The 20824-nt window shown below is 40.4% G+C and overlaps 1 protein-coding gene across 1 annotated transcript in view; it reads right to left on the minus strand.

Moving 5' to 3' along the window:
• The window catches only part of NPSR1 (neuropeptide S receptor 1), a 91861-nt gene that overhangs the window by 16569 nt on the left and 54468 nt on the right, over positions 1 to 20824 (minus strand). The window contains exons 2-3 of the mRNA XM_031059430.1: positions 473 to 576; positions 54 to 147 (exon numbers count right to left, since the gene is read on the minus strand). Coding sequence (XP_030915290.1) covers positions 54 to 147; positions 473 to 576 — 198 coding nt within the window. The remainder of the gene's footprint in view (positions 1 to 53; positions 148 to 472; positions 577 to 20824) is intronic.

Consider the following 20824-nt stretch of genomic DNA (forward strand, 5'->3'; position numbering starts at 1 on the left):
AAAAATTATCCAATAATGTCTACAGCAATAACATGGTACTGAAATTCTCCTACCTCCTTGCAAGAACTTCATGGGGTAAACTATGGCATGGTACCGGTCTATGCTTAGTGACACGAGGACGTAAGTTGAGGCATAGAGAAGGACCACCTGGGGCAGAAAGTATAACAGGACAACAGTTGAGACACATCTATTGCAGAAGGTGATGTCAGTGAGAACTCTGAACTAGGAATGTTTCAAAGCTTACTGGAAAAAAAAAAAAAGAAAAGGAAATGCGCCCACCCCCTTGTATATTCACCCGGGTATTTTTCCTTTATCCTGTCCACAAAATTTAAAATATTTAATATGCTTTAACGTGTTTGACCTTTAAAGGAACATTTTCAACATTTAGCACTTTTGTTGCTAGAAAAAATTCTACACAGTGTTTTTGTCAGAGTTTACTGCTATGGGGGCACCAAGCACAAGGTTTTTATACCTGGAAGTAGCGAACGACCCTGCAAACGATATCAGGGGCCATAAAATCTCCAGTGTAGCGCCAAATGATGTCAGTCATTATGTTGATGAGTCCTGTGAATGAATCTACAAAGAAATTAAGTGAAGAAGCATTGCAAGAAGCAAATACATGGCTTCAGGTGAATCACAGAGGCGAGTAGGACCCTTGGGATGTATCTGCTCCCCAGTCCTAGGGGCAGTCAAGCCATGACCACTCAGCCCAGTTTGCTAGAGGAGCTGGGAAAGCCTCAGAAAATACCCCATACTTAGTGTCTAAGTGTGTCAGCTTGATTACAGCTGTGACAAATACTGAACCACTAAACCTCCTCTATTCTTTAGCTATTATTTCACTTTTAAAAGTCTCCTGCGAAATCACCTGGAGTGGCAACCAAATGCTGCTAAAGTTAGTGGAAATTATGTCAGGAGTTAATTTGCAAACTTAATTAATTAATGACTAACCGTGCCTTGTCAGCTTGAAGTTAGCCTACTTATGCCTTTACTTTTATATTTGCCAAATAAAATACACCTCAGGCTATTTCTTCTTTTTTCTTCTTCTTTTTTTTCTCCTGCAAGAAAATCTAAAGAGAAATTCCAGCCTTTGTTCTGTTTCTTATTGAACAAGTGAGTGCTCAGAGAGATGCAAGTTTTACAAATGAGTCACAAGGACTTGTACTCCTGTTTTACACACAGGTAGTATTAAGTTTTATCTTCAAAACCAACTTCTCTCACATGGACAAGATAAATGTTTTCAGTGCAGTCCATGGAAGAAAATGTGTACCAGTCCAATGCCCTGCCACTTCAAGTAACATGTCATGTTGCTCGTCTTGCACAGGTTACCACAAAGGGAGAAAACAGGTTAGGAAAACTTTTCATGCAATTTTCAGGACAAAAATCAAGCAATATGAAGAAACAACTTCAGTCTATATAAAAAAAAATTAAGTGTTTCATTTTGCTACCACCATTTTACACATTCAAAAACCATCTCTAAAGTTTAGTGTGGTAAAGATATTTTAACCCTCATATCAGAAGATTTTCATTTGAAATTTATGCCTTTGGAAACAAGGTATTTCAACAATTTAAAAAAATGTTTTGAGAAATAAACAGTTTGGGTCCATATTTCCAAGCAAATAGGCATGTGTTTTGCAAAATAGTTTTCTTCTAAGCCCTTTGAAATTACAGAAATTCCAGATATTTCTAGTTGGAAATTGAGATTGCAGCTTAATGCTTCAGAAAAAGCAACCTGGTTTGCTTCATGGGAAAATCAGGGTTATTTTTTCTGTATCAGTAGTCCTTTATCTCCTAATTTTCTTCTTTCATTTATCTTCCTCTTCAAGTCTCAGCTCAAAATTAAATTAGTGTAACTACATTGCCTCCCTCCTTATGACTACTGTTCAATTAATACTGGTTTGCTCTTTATCCTCGCAGCTCTTCCCAGCCTCCTTTTCTCTCTCTCCTCTCTTCCCCTGCCTCCAGAGAGAGGCTGGATCAGAGACAATCTCCAGAAGGAAGTCTGTGGTTTGAAACATTATGTTAAATATTGTTCATTGATTAGGGTGATGGGGCAAGGAAGGATTGTTTCTCTGATGAGTACAGTGGCTTTAAGACTTTTCTGAAAAGACTGTAGGTATATAATTAAGGTGGTCTTTGAAAAAACCACACAGTTTAAGTGTTTCAGAAAGTGAAGTGCATCCTCCAGCAGTGGTTCCAACCGATCCCTTTCCCTTGCCTTACCCCTGAATTATTGATTCATATTCTCTCTCTCTACAGTAATGAAATATATATTTGTTCAAAGTATTGCACATCAATAGAGCTTCACCTCAGGGCATCCTCTGGCTTTTGATGGTCTGAGCATCTGCCAAGCAGGTGCTAAATCAGGGCTCAGCTTTCCTCGGGAGCGGGAGGGCGCAGAGGCTGCCCTCCCTCCTGCCAATCTCGGTGCTCTGAAGAGCAAACGGAGGGAGAAGGGTCAGCACCTCGGCAGTCTCCTCATTTCCCTCTTCTCAGGGCCATCTTCCTATCTCTTTTCATCGCATTGGAGAGTGCTTTAGAGGTGCATCCTGAAGCTGTGCTGGGAGATGGGATAGCATCTTGGTGGTTTACTTCAGGTAAGCGATTTGGCAGTTCCAGGCAACACACTTTCAGCTTATACAGTTCAGATTTTTTGCATCAGGAGTGTGATTTTTAACCTATGGATGGCCCCCACATCACTGGCTCCTGTGATGGAGATCCACAGGGAAATAAGGCTTTGTTTGGCTGATGCTCAGCCCAAAAATACTCTCCAGGGTTGTCCTCCATGCGTCCAACACCACGCAGCTACCAGCCAGTGCTCAGGCTCAGGAACCATGGCAAAGTTTATGCAGCAGAAGCAGATCCCTCTCCAGAAATACGGAATGTGGATATCAGCTCTGTCTTTTTCATGCTACAGGTCTGTACCCACTGTGTGTCATTACCTACAAATACATCTATAGCCTTAAGTACTTCAGGAGCTTTAAAGACAACTCAGAATTGTCATTCCCTTGAGAGCCGTTGAGTGAGGTTTTCAGGTGACTGCAGAGGCTTTTAAATGAGGCTTAAACTTCACAGCTTTTTTTGTGCTGGCAGCCTCAGCTCCTCTCCCCCAGCAGTATGTTTTAAGAGCTCCTTGTGCTGAATTTCAGAATTGTGGAGGGCTCAGCATGAGCCTCCAAGCACGTGTCCCTGAACACAACACACACATGTGCACCAAAGCCAATGCACCCAGCTGCCTGTGTGGGCCAAATTTAGTCAGATTTCTCAATGCCCTTTAATTATAGAAACATTCTCTCACTCAATGTCCTCATGCCCTCCTCAGGTTTTAGGAATATCTCTTGTCTTTTCAATCCTAAATGTACCAGACTAACTTTTCTCAGAGGATCCTTCAGTCCCCTGCTGCCTGCTCCAGAGGGTGTTTCTTATCCCAACTCTGCAAAGGACCAGGCTCTCTCAGTATGAACACATGTCTCAAGGGTTTGTCCTGCAGAATTTACACAGGGCCACCAAATAAATAATGTGCTTTGTGCTGGTGATCAGACAGCATAAAGGGAAAATGCAGCGAGCCTACAAATTATGACAAAGGATTGCTCAATACTCTCCAGAGACACAAGTACCTAGTGAAAACCTTTATTAGTGATTTAGACACTAAATGTGCTGCTCATTAATCTGTTCTCTTATGCTCATCACACCTTCAATAACTAGACTTTATATTTTTCACACCTTCACAGCAGTTTTTCTTACAAGCCTCCTTTTGCACAAAGCCCTGACATGCCAGCACTATAAATCTGGTACAGAGATAATGAACTGCTAGCAGACCTTTTGCCACTGGTAGATGAATCCTTCTCACCCTTGTATCATCTCAGATGCAATTATATCCATGACCACAGCATCTTGAAATCCTCATTTGCCATGTAATTTGAATTGCTGTGGTAGAGGTCAGTGCGTGGAAGTCAGCCGGTTTCAGCAATGATCTCAGCAGATCACACATTCTTTTGCTTTTGCACCTCAAACCATGTCACTGGATTGCATCATTGCCATCCTAAGTGGTGAATGTCAGGTACACAAAGCTGACATTGCTCTAAACTTCTGTGTCCTCATTACTTTGAGTATCCTCACCACTCCTTATAGAGCTGGTGGCTCAAGTGTTAGATACTTGTGCTCTTTCACTGACGAATGCTCCTGGGCCAAACAGCACCAAGATAATTTCTGAAAGCTGTCCTAAACAGTCTTCACTCACAGCTGTGTACCAGCTTGTCATTCCCACTGCCTTCTTAACAGTCTTCTAAATTTTTTTACTAAGCAGCAGTGTGTTTACTGTGGTACTGTGTCAGCATTGCTAGGCAACAGTGGGGTTATAAGACCATTTAATTACTCAGAAAAATAGGCAGAAATTCAATTAATGAAATATATTCTCTTCTGATACAAAATAAAGATACCAGCAAGTGATAATTTGTGACTTTTAAGCCAAATAATCAAAGTATATTCAAAGAAGGATACAGATGAAACAATTTCTTATTGAAGAGAGAAATGGCACTAGTGTGATAGGAATGGAAGAAGTTTGCTCTTGAGGGAGAGTGGATTTTCTGTAAACAAATGTAAAAGAAAAAATCCATGAGATCTCAATAATAAGAAAAAGTAGAGGGAGGTAGGCAGTAAAGATGGCTTTGCCTGGGCAGAGGTGGGGAAAAACAGCTTTGTGGGGTTTGTGCAACTGGACAGGTCTGCCAACCTTTATCTGCTGCCTCCCTGCTGCCACCATGGCCACAGACAGTCCTCAAAGGCAGAATTAGTGTCTGCCTTTACAAACCTGTCAGCATTTCAAAATGCAGCATTTTTAGACAGCATTTATCAAAAAGGCCAAGAAAATGCCTGAGAAGGAGAAGCACCCTGTTGCTCCCAGAGGAGACTGAAACATGCTGAATATAGAGCTGCAGCATCTGTCGTTGGGAAATATGTCAGGTACAGAAACAACCTGTGAAAATCCTGGGTCCTAAAGGCCACCATAACCCAGGTTTCCATCATTGTAGCAAAATGCCTTCGGATTTTTTTATGGGCATGAGTGAGTGCAGGCATCGCCTCTACAGTTTTGAGCCCAGGAACCACTTGGTTCAGGAGGTGATTGCAGTAGCTTGGGTAGTGGGTGCTGCCTCATATGACTGATCTCAGAAATGTAAAAAAGAGGTCACTGCCCTTGGAGGGACAAATCTGAATGTCAGCTTGCTGTTGGTGTGAGTGAAACAGATTTTTTGTCAAAAAGCCCTCCACAGAGAAAGAAGTTCATTATAGAAAGTAAATGGAGGTAATTAGCAATCTGGCTTGGGAATAGACAGGTTACAACTGTCTCAGATAATATGTTCGAAGAAATTAATTGACTTGATGGAATTGCCAAAGGGATGTACCTGTGCAGACTTGAGGATATTCCTTTCATTGCAACTAAGGAGGTTCAGACAAAAATCTGCACTAGCAAGTCTACAAGAAAATATCTCTATCATTTTGTTATTACTACTGACACCACTCTTCCCTCAAGACACTCACCCTGAGGATGAAAGTCTTTTCTGTCAGAAGTGGAGAGCAGATTGCTGGTGAGCTGTGATGGGTTAAAAAGCTCCACATGTCATCTCAGCTGCAGTTTCATTTTCCCCTGATGAGAACAGTTCTATTAAGTTGGATGTGGTGATCCATGACTTCTTGGTGAAGCTGTGCCTCTTACTAAAATACCCTCTCTCTTTTCATGTCATTTACAGAGTGATTCCATTTTAACAAGGTATATTTTGCTCTGCTTTGTAAACAGCACCAAGCTGCACAAGGAAACACAACATTTTGTAAGGCAAGACAAAGGGTGCAAGCTGCTGGTCAGGGCTGAGCATTTCACATGGCTCATTTTTTTTGGACCTCGTGATGTACATTCCCATCACCCACCACTCCCCAAGGAGGGTATCCTCTGGAAGCACCAGAAGCAGCAGTTCACCAACACCTGCCTGCAACTGAGTGATAGACCCTTAAAATCAAAAGTGGCTTCATTGCCCTATGGCAAAAATAAGGTGCTGTCCATGATTTTTGAGCTGATGAGGCAGCCACTGCTCTCTGACCTTGCTGCTGTGTACCACACTTTATGTGCTGTCAGCTAACCGGAGTCAGTGCTGTGAACTGGCCTTGCAAGTCAGCAAAACCCATATCTGATATTTTTACAGGCCTGTAGGTGCAAGAAATTTAAATTAGGTGTTCTTAGAGGTCCTGGAGGTTGGCTTTAGTTCAGGCACAGGGCTGAGAGAGCAGGAGAAGCTGCCCTACCTCTCGCAGACACCCCTGCAGATCATTTTCTCCCACTCTTCCAATAGTCTGTGCTTTCCACTGAAAATTTCACAGGTGGCTTTGCAAGTATTTACTGCTCTAGAAATAATTTTGTAACCACATGTCCTAAAAAATATACCCAGCTCTCTGCTCTCATTCAGGACCTGATAGTGAAATAGGTAATGTCCCTGCTCTGAGCATCTGTAGGACAAGATACTTACAAGATGCCTTTTCAAATTATGGCATTTTAGCTCTTTATACGCTGAGCCAGGAGAGCCTGGTGTGTGGCCTCTCTGTGCAGTCATGGGGCAGCAAGGGGCTGTGTATGGAGCAGGATGGGTGCAAGAGCTGCCCTCATGCTTTGACAACTGATTCCTCCTCTTCACAACGCCTCCAGGTGCATTTATCTGAGTTTATGGTGGTTTGCAGCCCCTTGCTCCAGCACTGCAGAGCATCTGGGCACCATGCTGGAGGCAGGGCCAATAGGGAAGATGGTTGACAACCCCAGGAGCTGCCATGAATCTGCCAATCCTGATTTTAACTATTTTAGAAATGTTGATAAGAAGCAGATGTGATTGTGCTAACACAGTGCAAGGATCTCAGCTCTCTGCCAGAGAATCTCTGGCAAAGGGACAGAAAGCATGAGCCAAAATGTGGGGTGCGCTAAGTTTTTGTGGGGAATCAGCAAGGACACCCACAAGTACTTTGTTCCATTGTGGTGCCTGCATTGGAGCACACATTTTGCATTGGAGCAGCAGTTCTGCCACAGGTGCTAACAATGTGTCCTGCGCTGCTCTTGGGCATTTTATCCTTCAAGCCTGGCAGCCTGGAACAGAACACCAAATGTAATGTATGCAGCAAAACCCACTTGAAAATTGTCAAGAGAAAACCTGCTCAATTGACCTGTTAAAGCTATGTGGATTTTTTTGTGGCAGAAGTGGTGCTTTCTTTCTCTTTCTGGCTCGTTGGAAGTGACAGGAAATTTTGTTGAACTGTGTGAGCACCTAATTTATTTGTTGCATTTCTTGTATTTCTGCTCTGAGATCCACTTTCTCATGAGATGAGGCAGGCCTTGTTAGGCTAGATGTTGTAAAGGATGGATGCAGTGATGCCCCAGCCTCAGTCCATAGCTCATCCAAGTTGAAAGATGAAGAGCTGAGAAAAGCATATACTGCACAGTACCAACCTCTTAAGAAACAGCACTTACAAAAGACGTGGAGATCAGGCCTCCAGGAATTAAAATTTAATATGCCCTGCCATTGTGAAAGGCATTAAAGTTATGTTTAATTTACCTTTATTAATATATCTCTTCCTACCACACTATTGCTCTGGGGATAGAGCTGGAGGGGGCTGGACTGATCCAGCAGTTCTGCCAAGAAGGAGCATGGCACCCACCAAAACAGGGCAGGATAATGGGAGCAGCAGCAGCACATCAAATACAGTGGAGAGGGGTGGGCAAAACAGAGGGCTTTGTCTCATTATTCAGAAAAACTGGCTCCTCCCAAAGTTGAACAAATTACTGGACAATGGCTTCCTTGTAAAACCAGGATGTATTATGAACCAGTCAGAACAGTAAAGGCAAGTAATTTTCATTCAGATGCCCCCTTCTTCAGACCTCTGCAGATACTCTGCTTTGGGATTGGCAGTTGCCCTTTGAGGGAGTATGCAGGGGCAGATGAAGTTGGTGATGATTCTAAATCCTAGGAAAAAGTTTCCTCTTCCCAACTTGTGTTACTTGCACATAGATGAGACCACTTTCTACTAGATGAAATATTATTTTGTTGCATACAGTTCATTTTGTGTAAATTCATTCAATGGTTCATTCGGTGGTTCATTCTGTGTAAAGAGAATGTGTCTCAGTGTAAATGCAGAAGACACACTCCTGTGGATCAATTTGTCTTACTTAAACAAAGAAAAACAAGGATATGGCTCTCAAAAGACAAAGGAATCACACTGTTTGTAATTCATTGCTGCTGTATATATTTCAAGTGGTGCCTATACTTGTAGTGTTTTCCAGAAAAAAATTACCTTATGAGATACCAAGTACCAAACAATTCAATTTTTAATTATTGCTTCCCCAACATCTTGTACATACAACCTTCTGCTATTTCTTCTGAATCCTCTGTATTGATCCTTTTGCCAGCTCTTTACCTCAAGTATTTGAAGGACAGGTTTATATCTTGGTCACAACAGAAACTGTGTGACTATTGTCATCTAAAAATGTGGACCATCCTAGAAGTATTTTCTGTTGGTGTAGTTCAGGCACCCAGGTCACTAAAGTCTTTGATTACCCACACTTCTTCCAATGCTGCCTTAGTTGGCTCAGATATTGTTGATGCAGATAGTTTAGTTTAAGTAGGAATGGTAAGGGTGAAGCCTTCTCTCTTCCCTCACAGCAAACTGTAAATCAGACTCCCATGGTGCTCAAGCAGTGACACTGCATGCTGCAGCTCAATTTTTGTTGAAGCTTAGGCTTTCCTTTACAGAATAGTAGAATAGTGTTCCTTCCCATTTTTGTATCTGCTTTGTCTCCCCTGGTGTTTGCTCATAGCATGAACAAAAGCACACTGGTTAGTTTCATTGGCAAATTCCCATGTAAAACCATCATGAGGAAAAGGCACGTCAGGCAAACTCACACTGAGCTGTTTTCCATTAGGTATACTGCAGTGCCAGAACAGGCTGAAAATTCATTACATGTGGTCTGGATCTCAGTCCTGTAATTGAGCTGAACATGGCCAAAATGGGCTTCTAAGCATTTGGTCTTAATACAGCAACCAGGTCTCTGTAGTGCCACATGATATCTTTGACCTGAATTCCATAAATCCTGTTAATCATTTGTAAACATTTGGTAAGCAGCTAGGCAAGGGAGTTAAAGGAAGAAGTGGAAGAAGAAATGGAGTTAAACTCTCCAGAGAAAACCTGTAAAACACATGAGCGTGAGTCGGACATATTGGCAGGTGATGAACTACCACATGAAAGTGTTGGATGTGTCATCCTACAGCCCATTGCAAAGATGGGTAAAAGGAAATGTGTTGGTGTTATTGTTAGTGACACAAAGACAATCTAAGTAAATATCACTGCTTGAATATGCAAGAGGGGAATGGTAAATAAATGTCACTGCTTGAATATGCAAGAGGGGAATAGAAAAATACTGATCTTCTTAATGTAACTTCACTGTATGCAAAGGCTGTTTCCAGAATAATTTCTGTTCAATTGCAACTAGACGTGCTGCAGTACAGATGATGGACTAAAAGGTGCTAATGATGTATTTGTACTTTTGATATCAAAAGTTTAAAGTCATGTCTCCTAATGGGAGCTAATGAGATCCTAAGTGATGATTCCAAGTAAAGCATAGTCATTATGGCCATGCTGTTGGCAGCACCACACTCATGCAATCCTGTTTCTCAGCATTTACTGCTAGCATGTGAAGAAAGACAGGTAGCAAACTCCACACACCTACCTATAGTTAACAATAGAAGTCAAACTCTCATGTAGAGTAACTGTAAAATAAATATCCTCTATGCCAGGTGACAAACCTGCCTGGATATCCATCAGGGAATCAAACAGGAATCCATAAAATTTAGAGGTAATGTTTTCCAAGTAATTCAGAAAGAAATCCATTTCTCCCCTTAATGCTGAAATGTTGGACCCAGAGGATTATACAATTTATCTGCCAAGCACCTTTTATTAAAAACAAAACCAAAAACAAACATAACAAACTGTCATTAGGATTTGAATGTCTGAAACAGGCTGAAGATAGGAAAGCCATAATCAGTCCTTCAGGACCACATAACAATTCTGTAGCTGTCAAAACAAGAATTAAGGCTTCCTATAAACTGACATAAATTGGCACAGCAAAAGCTGACTGCTGCTAATGTAGAAAATGCATGGTTCATTTCGTTGACTGTCAAGTGTATCTACAAAACATACTCAGGGCCACCACTGGGCTACAGGAAAGGCTATCAAAATAACCTTCCTAAGGTTATCAAAACAACCTTCCTAAATCATCCTCATGTCTGGTTTTGCTCTGGAGCCTCATAGAAAACGCTGACTTCACCTCTGGCCCTTCATGTTTCCCTGTGCCTCATTACATGCAACAGGAATAAAACCTCACCTGTTCTTGCACTCTGCTTTGTTCAAAAAATGTGGTGTTTTGAAGAAAGTGATTTATGAAAAGAGTCATTAAATGAGACCATTGTTTTTGCAGCCAGACTTAGAGATGCTGCTGCCCTGTTTTCCCAAACTATTTTACTGATATGAATAAAGGCTGTGCCTATACACACCACATCTGGACCGTGGCACTGCATGGAGCTGGTGCATCAGATGTTGTCAGTGTGGCCCAGACCTCTCTGACTCCTTCCCTGAGTTCCCAAAGGGTTCAACCTGAGACTGATTTGAGGGCACAAAAAACCTCCAAGACCTACAGAGAGCTTTGCTATAATGGAGTCAAAGTCCCCCACCAGTGTCAGAAGTATTTGGGTTGCATCTGAATTTTAGTTTAAGGGCTAAGCCACCCAGCCAGAAGCTGTGTCAAGGTTGCAATCACAGCCCAAAATTTAAACCCCAGCATGCTAAAATCATAAAAGACTCATTTTTTCAAAATGCCTGGCTTCTTTTCCTGACCAAAAATGCATGATAATCTTTGAGATTAATAACCACATATTTGGATTTTCCCTGGAGGTAATTCACTGAGATTGATTGACTATAAAGACTGTAAACAACAACTCTAATTTGAAAGCTAAAATCAATTGACTTGTGCCTTTTCCACATCCTGTCAGTCAACATCCTAGCAAAGTACTTCTGAAATTGGAATGTCTTCGCAAATGATGAATGAATATGAAGTTTTTTGTTTATTTAAAATTCACACTGAAAATGTAACTGTGAGGAAAAAATAATGAAAATCCAAGTATGTTTATCTACATCTGAAGCAATGAATGGTCAAGAAAGGGATGTGAGTATTTTTATAAACATCTTAGAATCATAGAATTATTTAGGTTGGAAACAATCTTTGTGATGAATAAATGGCATAATCAACAGACTTCATAAATTCAGCAATATGAAGAATTTATAACCACTATCATTTCAAGAACATTTTCCTCAAGGCACAAAAAATGCATTGTGGAAATATTGTTAGCTGAAAACAATGCTAACCTACCAAAGCATTCATATTGAAAATGTTTTTGGTATACTAATGAGTGAGTGTTTAAGGATTTGGAAATAGAGTTGAAAATGAAAAACTATCTTACAGTAGTCCATTCATTTGTGACATTTCAGAGCGATCAAATTAGTCTTGAGCAAGAGCAAAACATTTTGTTTGTGATAGTATCTGCATACAAAGAGGTCCAATAGAAGAACTCAAACCCATTTCCTTTTACAGATCCTTTCAAATTCACATTGACATTATAAAACTTGTAAGTGGAGCACAGAGTTATTTAAAAGTATACCTTCAAGGGGCATGGTTTTGGAAACACGGCTTTGTTTTTCCGACAATCTTGTTGAATTGATTTTTTCCAGTGTATTTGTATTAGCTGGATAGAGGATTCACAGAAATGTAATTGTGTATTGTAATTTGACTTTGATCACAGTAATTTTCTTTCTTGAGTCTCCCAAGCAGTCTTCTAGAAACTACAGCAGTAATGGTATGCAGCAGTGGATATTGAACTGCTTGCAAGCCACTCAGGCAGCTCATAAAAAACATTATTAAAAGGCAAATGCCCTTTGTGCTCATAACTCCTAAAGTACACAAGCTGAAGTGCTTTAATATTTCTAATGCATTTTAATATATTGAGATGTGCTCTCTAGGAGTTGGTGTTGTGGCCTTCCAGCTGACAGCTTGTGCTTTCCTGCCAGTCACCGTGGTCTGGTTTGACTCTGGCTCTCCCTACAGTTCAAGAAGTCAGGGGTCTGAGTGTGGTTTGCTGGGAAGCTCAGTGACTGGCAGGTGGCACATACATCCTTTCTGGAGTAGTCTCATCTCCTACACAAGGAACCTTTCCAGAGCTTCCTGAACCATTTCCCTTCTACTAATGAGTGTTCTCCCAAACCATGGAGGCTCCGGAGATGCCCAGTCATGCAAAGGTGCTTTGACTCACCTGCTAATGTGAATTGGCTCCCAAGGTGGGAGTTCTGGAGACCTGCAAAGGCCACAGAGGACAAGAGCATTTTCTGTGACCGCGTGCTTTGTGTGCTTTTTTAAGGAACCATTTTAAAGATAAGCCTGATGTTCACTGAGAAAGTGGCATAGTGCTTTATTTTCTGGCTGCATTAAACAGCAATCTTCCCATCTCCTAAGGTCATCCCTTGCCTGGCAACATCCATGAATGCTATGTTCAGACCTAACGTCCAGACATATGAGTTTTCTCCTTTACCTGGTGAATTGGGACCACGTCTGAGGATGTGCTTTCTCTCAAAATCAGAACAACCTGTGCAGGTGACCTGGAGATTTCCCCAGAAAGAGAAGAGCAACAAGACTTGCTTGTAGAGCTCAACAGCTGAATGAGTATTTCTAATCCTTAGAGTGTGCTGGGGAATTCTTCTATAATTTATTATTTTCTGTAAATGTTGGTGTTATATTTTTCTATCTTGCCTAGTTCTTTTGTAAACTAACCATTAACTTTATACTGTCTACAAGGTCCAGATTTTGTGGCCTTAAGAAGTATTTCTGCAAATTGCAGTCAAAAAGGATGCAAGATATGTTGGAATATCTAAAACCTTCGCACAAACAGGCACCATTCTAGTCAGTATCAAATAGTCAACATAGGATTTATATTTTCAGTTGTCCTCAAGAGCTTTATCCCAAACAACAATTTCTCTATTGGCTCATGACTTCCCCTAAAATGGACATTACTTTCCCTTCTGCTGTATTTTGGTGTATTAGGGACTCCTCTTTAATAGTGAGTAAACTGTACTGCCTTCATTTCCTCCTCTTCACTGCTGCCCTCCCCTTTCTCCACTTCCAGCTCTGAATGGAGATATTTGGTTTGGATAACTGGTCTAGATAGCAAGTGCTCCTCCCAAAAAGAGCACTTAAAAGTTATTTCAATGGTGGAGTTTATGTCTCCACCATAACCAAAAGAAGTTAGTAGGCAGAGGGCTGACATTCAGTTTTAAGTATACGAGTTGTTTCATGCTCCATTCCTTTGGACATGGTATGCACTTACGGTAAGGTAACTTCAGAGTGCAAAACAAGCTTTTAATGCCATTAGTGACAGAAAATCCATACTTGAGGCAATATACACGCACTTTTCCCTGCCCCAGATACAGTGCAAAACAATTCTGTGCTGATTTCCACCAACCATCCATTTTCTCTAAGGCCTCAGAAGACAGCCAGCACTGAACCTTGTCTCACTCATTCTACAAGCAGGTCCCATAAGCTGGGGTGCTACATGCCCATACTACTCAAAAACATCTGGTGTAACAAGCATTTGGTAGACATCTGGCTGCCTTTCAGAAATATCTGAGGAGAGCAAAGAGTGCTCTATTTTGAACAAACCCAGTTGGTTTATTTACTGCGTGGAAGGCAAACTGGGAATTTGGGAGGCACTTGATGAGTACCATGTTGTGATGTCCCATTGAACCTGGCAAGCTGTGAGTACCAGCAAAGCCATGCAGGGAGACTTAGAGATGGTCTTCACTTTCAGCCAGACTGCAAAGGCACAGGATGCATTACTGATTTGTTTGTCTAAGTTTCAGTGCTTGAGAGAAAAAATTTTACAGCACATTATGAGAGGCCTCTTCAGAGAAACTAGGTTGATGTGCAACTGATGTGGTTGTCACTTATTAATATTAGATTAGACACCTTGGCAAAGCAAAGATTTCAGGTGAGTAGTTTTATCACTGTGCTGTCTTTTGTGCATTAAAATTTCATTAGAGTTTCTGTCTTAGAGCAATGAGATTTGCCACTAATAACTCTTTGACACAAAGAAACTTATTCATTATTTGAGTAACACAACACTATAAAACCTCATCAGAGTGGATCATCAGAGATTAGAGATGCATGGATTCCATGAGTGGATTGGTACTGTAGTAGAGTCTTGGGTCTCATGCTCACCCTATGGTGAGGATTATTCAAATGGAATGTGTCATCTAACAAGCTCAGCACTTAAAATGTGTCAAGCTTGCTCTGTGCCTGCATGTGCTTCTGACAGGGATAAGAAGGAATCCAAATTTAAATTGATTGTCTGAATGAAACATGGAAGTGTTCATGGCATTGTCCTTTCAAAAAGATGAACAAAACACTGAAAGACTCTTACTTAACCAGGGTTATGTACAAAGCTGTCCTCAGGAGTGTTGACACTAGATTCCATGCTAAGGATGACAGAAAAAGACACTCTGCTTTTTAGCTCTTTTAGAGGGAATCTACCTCTGACTTCCATGAGCTGTGACCTTGCAGTTATTAAGAAAAGGGTTTAAATAAGAACGTCCCCTTGATTTCTAAAAGTTTTCCATGTTTTCTTAAACAAAGATGACTGAGCAGCAAAAGACATTTCTTGTATTTCAAATGGCTTATCAGCAGGAGAGACAGTTTCAAAATGAACATTGAAATTACTATACTTAATATACCTAACATTTTTTCTCTGGACTTACTAGTAATATAGCAGTAACTCCAGCACTCCCATAATACATTAGATTAAACAGTGATTATACAGTCCCTATCTCTGCAGCATTGAAAAGCCATTTTCTGAGAGGGCTCTCCATCCTCTCCATATGTGGTATCAGCTCCTGATTTTCTCTCTGCCTATGGGAGCTGGAAATGAAAATGTGTAGAAATCATTCTTCTATTTAAGACTAGAAAATGTCCATCAAAAAAACCAATACCATTTCAAAATGTAGATGGGTTTTTGTTTGTGTTTTTTTTAGGAAACAAATAAACACCTCTTTTTTGTCATGTATCTTCAAGTTCCCAGAATTTCAAAGCAAACTGTTTCCTCATGCAGACAAGCCGTTATTCCCCACTTCTAGTGTGCAGGTTTCTGGCATATTTGAATAACGTTTTGTCTCTTGTTCTATTTTGCTAGTTTACAATAAAACTAAAAAATGCCTTTCAAGAAAAAATTCCTTTTGTTTGTTATCAGTACCCTCTAAGGAACTGGCATAATCAAACACTTCTGCTTTTCAGTGCTGTTATCCCTGTTCCTTAGGAACTAGCAAAAAGTTGACTTGTGAATGAAATGTTTGGAGATTTTTCCTGATGTAATTTCCATGCTATTTTGACTGATCCTGTTCATGTTAAGCAGGTCTTCACTCTTCTTTCTTGCTTGCTACTGCCTGCAACATAACATAATAGGAGTGGGAAAATGTGTGACTTACCTGCAAGTCTTTTTGGATTTCAGAGCTGTGGTGTGGGGGTGGGTGGGTGGATGTGGCTGTGCACGTGTTACACGTGTGCAGAAACAGAACCAGATTCCCATTGCATCCTTCAGTGATTTCAGGTGGTTCTTTCCACCAACACAGTGGAGCACAGCACTTACATGCACTGAACTGAACAATCTTGAAGTTCTTTCCTAACCTAATCTATTCTATGATCCTAAAGATTCTCCTTTAAGGCCAATCATGCAGCTGTAGTGTTAATGCACAGGTTTGGAGTAATATTTGTCACTTAATTTGTCGCTTTTGTTCCATGTCCCATTTAGATCTCTGCAACTACCTGAAAGGACACTGTAGAAAGTTGGGGGCAGTCTGTTCTCCCTAGTATCAAGCAATAAAAAGAGAAAATGGCTTCAGATTGTGCCAGGGGAAAATTAGTTTGGATATTTGGAAAGATTTCTTCTTAGAAAAGGCACTCAAGCATTGTAACAGGCTGCCTAGGGAAGGGGGTTAATCACTGTGCCTAGATGTATTTAAAAGAGATGTAAATGTGAAATGCAAGGACATGATTTAGTGATGGAGTTGGCAGTTAGGTTGGACTTGATCTTCTCCAATCTAAATGATTCTGTGATTTCATGAACAAATTGTCTTTTGGGCAGCACCTAGAAAATCTTGGACAAGTTCCAGATGGCAATTAAGAAACAATTCTGAGCACAAAAGAAATAATCCTGCACTTTCCATCAGGTAACATTGCTATGTCTTGCTGTGCTTAAAAATAAACAAATGGAAAGATTCTGAGAAATACCTTCTCTATAAAACTTTGTGTTTGGGGATGGGATTTGAGTCAGAGCCTTCTGAGGTCTGATTGAAATGGAGGAAGATTAGGTTCTTAGTTGTCAAAATGAATAGTAATCTTGACATATTTGGTGATGTATGAATGCTGGAGGGATTTATACAGTCAATTTTAGAGATCTAAATTAGGAATTGAGTCCTTCTGTGCAAGTCAGTGAAACTTCAGCCCAAGTATAGAGCTGCGTGGAGTGTTTTGCTCTATTGGCTATAAATTGAGCATGGGAAGGGTGACTATATTTTACATACCTATAGTGAGGTGCCTAAAATAGATGGCATGAATAATCCCTAAAATGAATACCAGTGTGCAAGAATGCAGTCATGAGATTTAATCCAATTACCTCTGTGACAATTATGTCCCATTTTTCTTCCCAGGACTGATGTCAAGGTGTGGGCTTTCTTCAGACCTACTTCTGTACTCATGGCAAGAGGCTAACAGGGCATCTGCCCTCCACCCTCCCTGCTATTACACAGAATCACAGAATATTCTAAGTTGGAAAGGACTCTCAAGGATCACCAAGTACAACTCTTAAATGAATGGCCCATACAGAGATCAAACCACAAGCTTGGCATTATTAGCACCAAACTCTTACCAGCTGAGCTAATCTCAGTATTAATGATGCTGTATAAAACAAAAGATGTAATATTCCAAATAATAGTAATTTCCTCAGGGGGAGAAGGCCACAGATTAAAATTGCTTTGGCCAAAGACCTGCAAATGTAAATTGTCACCTATGTGGTCAACCACTCAGCTGTAAAACAGGGAAGGTATCTGAAGATACTTGCCTGGTCTGCATTTCACTTGGCTGACTAGAAAAGTTATCAAGATTAGAATTTTGTTGTTCTTTTTGCTGTTTCTTTCAAATGCCACATGGCTGCTCTAGTATATGAGCCCAGACCACACTGCATTTTTGTCTTACAGCCCTCAAAGTGCTGTAGTTGCCCATACATAATCTCCACACACCTCTAGTGGTACCAGCAGAGCTGTGACAGTGCAGTAACTTAGCTGCACATTGTAAGTGTCAGCACAGGGTTAGAGAAATTATATTGCAGGTGAAAGTGGAGAGTAAAAAGCTACTGGCAAAAAAAACCCCCGAAAAACAACAAAACAGATGAAAGGAAATGCTTTCATTTTAGTCACACAGCTGTCTAGTCAGGAAGAACATTTGTATGCAAAGATCTGAAGAAATGACAGCTTCTTTTGAAAGAATAGAAATGGTAAGTGTGGACCTCCTGTGCAGAAATCTGTAGGTGGGTAAGTGGAATCAAGTTTAGGCTGTGTGTGTCTCTTGAAATGAGAAAAACATCCCTTTGACAAAGATAGGACATATAAGGTCCATTCATCACTTTTAGTCCTTTCAGAAATGGCTTATTAGCCAGGAAAAGCAAACAGAAGAACTTATTCCATCTTAGTTTAAAATTGCATGATCTAGGGTGAATTTAGGGAGATGACAGGATTGTCACTGAGATGTTACATTGATATTTCTTATTTCCTTTCTGGGAATGTACAGGAGCCCAAACCTTAGAGATGGCATTCAGAAATGCTCCCAGATGACTTAGGACAGAAGTCTGATGCCTGCTTGTGATTTTAAACATACACATACACTAAAGAGGAATAGTCATTGAACACTGTATTGCATATTTATAGGCCTGTTCTAGTTAGGTTTTCCCCTGCTTTAGAAGCAAGACAATTTATGAACTGAAGCCTATTAAGTCCCTAAAAGCTGTATAAGGAAATACCCAATATCTTTGTACAAGAATCAACACATCTACTAAAAATACTTCATAACTCAAAAAAAAAATTAAAAAGGATTAAAAAAATTTCATCTGCATCTCAATCACTTTAACACTCTTGCTTCAGTGTTAAAGTGATTGAGATGCAGATGAAATGAGGGCATATCATCTTTGCTGCTAAATTCTCAGGTCCCAGGTGGTCCACTGGAATGTGAAAAAACCCCACATGACCATATCCTACACTAAACGTGGTACTGGAACTATTGACAAGCAGAGTGTGTCTGCTGTTTTGCATTTGCAGAGGAAGATTCAGTTTCTATCCCTAGGCACTCTGAAAATTCCACACTGAGTTCCTATGTATGATGAGCACACAAACTGTCCCCTTCCAGAACAATTTAGTGCAGCATTTAGGTACTGTACTTTGAGGAAAGAAAATACTTTTTTCATGAGTTCTCCTGTGTGAATGTCAGCTCTGTACTTGGGTTTAAGCTGCAGAGGGATTTTTGCTTCCTGAAAGGGATCTGAAGACCACTGTTCACAGAAAATAGACAGAAAACCACTGGTTTAAGGATGTCTGCCTAGTGGGTTGTGATTGCATTAATTACAAATCATGAATCATGGACATCTTGTTCCTGCATTTGTAAGATTAAAGTAGGCTATATAAATAAAAGTCATTACAGGGTTTTTAAGGGGATGATCATGCTTGCTTCTAGTAGCAAATTACCTTTATATTGCCACTAATGGGAGGGACACTGCATTCTACTCCTGTAGATACTGCACGTCAGCTTTTTTTTCTTTTTTTTTTTTGTGCTAGTGCTGCTGTTTCCTACTGCAGTGAGCTCCAGTGGATAGAGTCTAAGCAACTAAGAAAACACAAATACTGTGTCCATCCCTGGACTTTCCAGTCATCCCCTGAGAAAATATCTAATTATCTAAAACTACATGAGCATTAAGAAAAATATAGCATAACAGGCTTCCATCTGTGGGCTGGTTAAAAACACTTAAGATTTGGTTTGGAATTGAGTTCTAAAGCAGAAGTTGTTGTCAGCAAACCTACAGCTCATTTCTGCATTCTCCAAATGTCCCATCTCTACAATAGCTTCCAGCCAGGTTTTTGGGATATCTCATTCTGGCCCAAAACTCTCTGATTTCTGCATGAAGATTTGATCTATTGCTATTTCTTTGTCTTTCCTCATATACTTGCTTGACTCCAAACCTTTTGGGCACGTGCAATGAAGGCAAAGGTGATCCAACTGCCTTAGACCCCAGGATTACTGCCAAGTCTCCAAGGCTACCTTTTGTTCTTATAGTCCCAATCTTGTGGTATCATAACTTTACCTTTTCAAGGAGGTAAATATTGCACCAAAAGAAGTTTCTTTTGCTTTAGACCTCACAGGGAAGTAGTGTAACTCCATGGATTGTTGGAGCACTAGTCCCAAATTCAATGCTCTTACACTACTAGGCTGGACTGGAACAAAGTATTTTCAGGATACCAAGTTTTCTGTCAGACCACTTGCTTCATGATTTCACCTCTAAAACATAAAATCTACTCTGTTTGCTGTGAGCATTTTCCTTTGGCTGGCTGACCAAACACTGTGAAATAGAGGCCCTGATACCCCTAAAGAGAACATATCTCCTTCACATAAAGCCTCTTTTTGTCTCTCAGTTTTGACGTTGAAGTTCACTTCTGGTTTCCTTTCCTACCTTGTGAGGATATTCCACTTTTTACCCCATCTACTTCAGGACTGGCTGGGGAGAAAATGCATTTTAAGAGGGATGCATGTATTGGATATTTTCCTTGGGAAAATAGAAACTATGTTTTGACTAACCATTTATGCAGAGATAAATGAATATATACAGACATGCAGAAATACTCATGGCTCTTTACATAAGAAATATTAGAGTATAGTAAAAGATGATTCATAATATCAAGCTGGAATTGCACAGCACCAGTGTCCAAGTTGCATATTACAAACTAGGGAACTATGATTCATCTTCAAATCTGAGTAAAAGTTCAAAGGAGAATTCAAGTCTCTCCTAGATTTTATTGAATCACAAGGAATGGCAATGGGTAGCAAATCTGTTTTGCCTTGTGCTGCCACAGGGTATTGCAGGCTGTGATCACATTTATCTTGTCCTGCATTATGTTCCAGTTTGCAGGGGCACGCTAATACATACCTCACTTAAAGTCCCATGTTGCTTTCCTCTTACTGAATTCATCTTCTTGGCAGAATCAGCATGGAAAAATGATTGCTGCTTTTCCAGGCAGCTAATGCAGCCATGAAACAATTTTTTTTATTCACATATGTTCATGGGATGCATTGAATAAGCAATACTAATACTGCTGTGTTTACTCCCAGAGACCATTTTTGCTCTTGGTAAATTGAAGCACATTTGTTCTGTAAATGCAAAATGAAAGTTGTACTAAATGCTATCATTTTCATAGCCTACAGAGGAAAGGTGGATGTAATCTATTTCTTCCCCTATTTATCAAGCCATGTATGCAGTCGGGTGATTTGCAGAGTTCTTAGACTTCCAGATAGGTGTTTGGGAATCAAGCTGCTTGCAAAAGTGGGGAATTTGGATGCCATTGGGTATTCTCAAAAATTTCAGTGTCTGTGCCTGAAAAAATACTAACAAATTAC

This window comes from Geospiza fortis, unplaced genomic scaffold, assembly GCF_000277835.1.
Source record: "Geospiza fortis unplaced genomic scaffold, GeoFor_1.0 scaffold346, whole genome shotgun sequence".
Lineage (NCBI taxonomy): Eukaryota > Metazoa > Chordata > Aves > Passeriformes > Thraupidae > Geospiza > Geospiza fortis.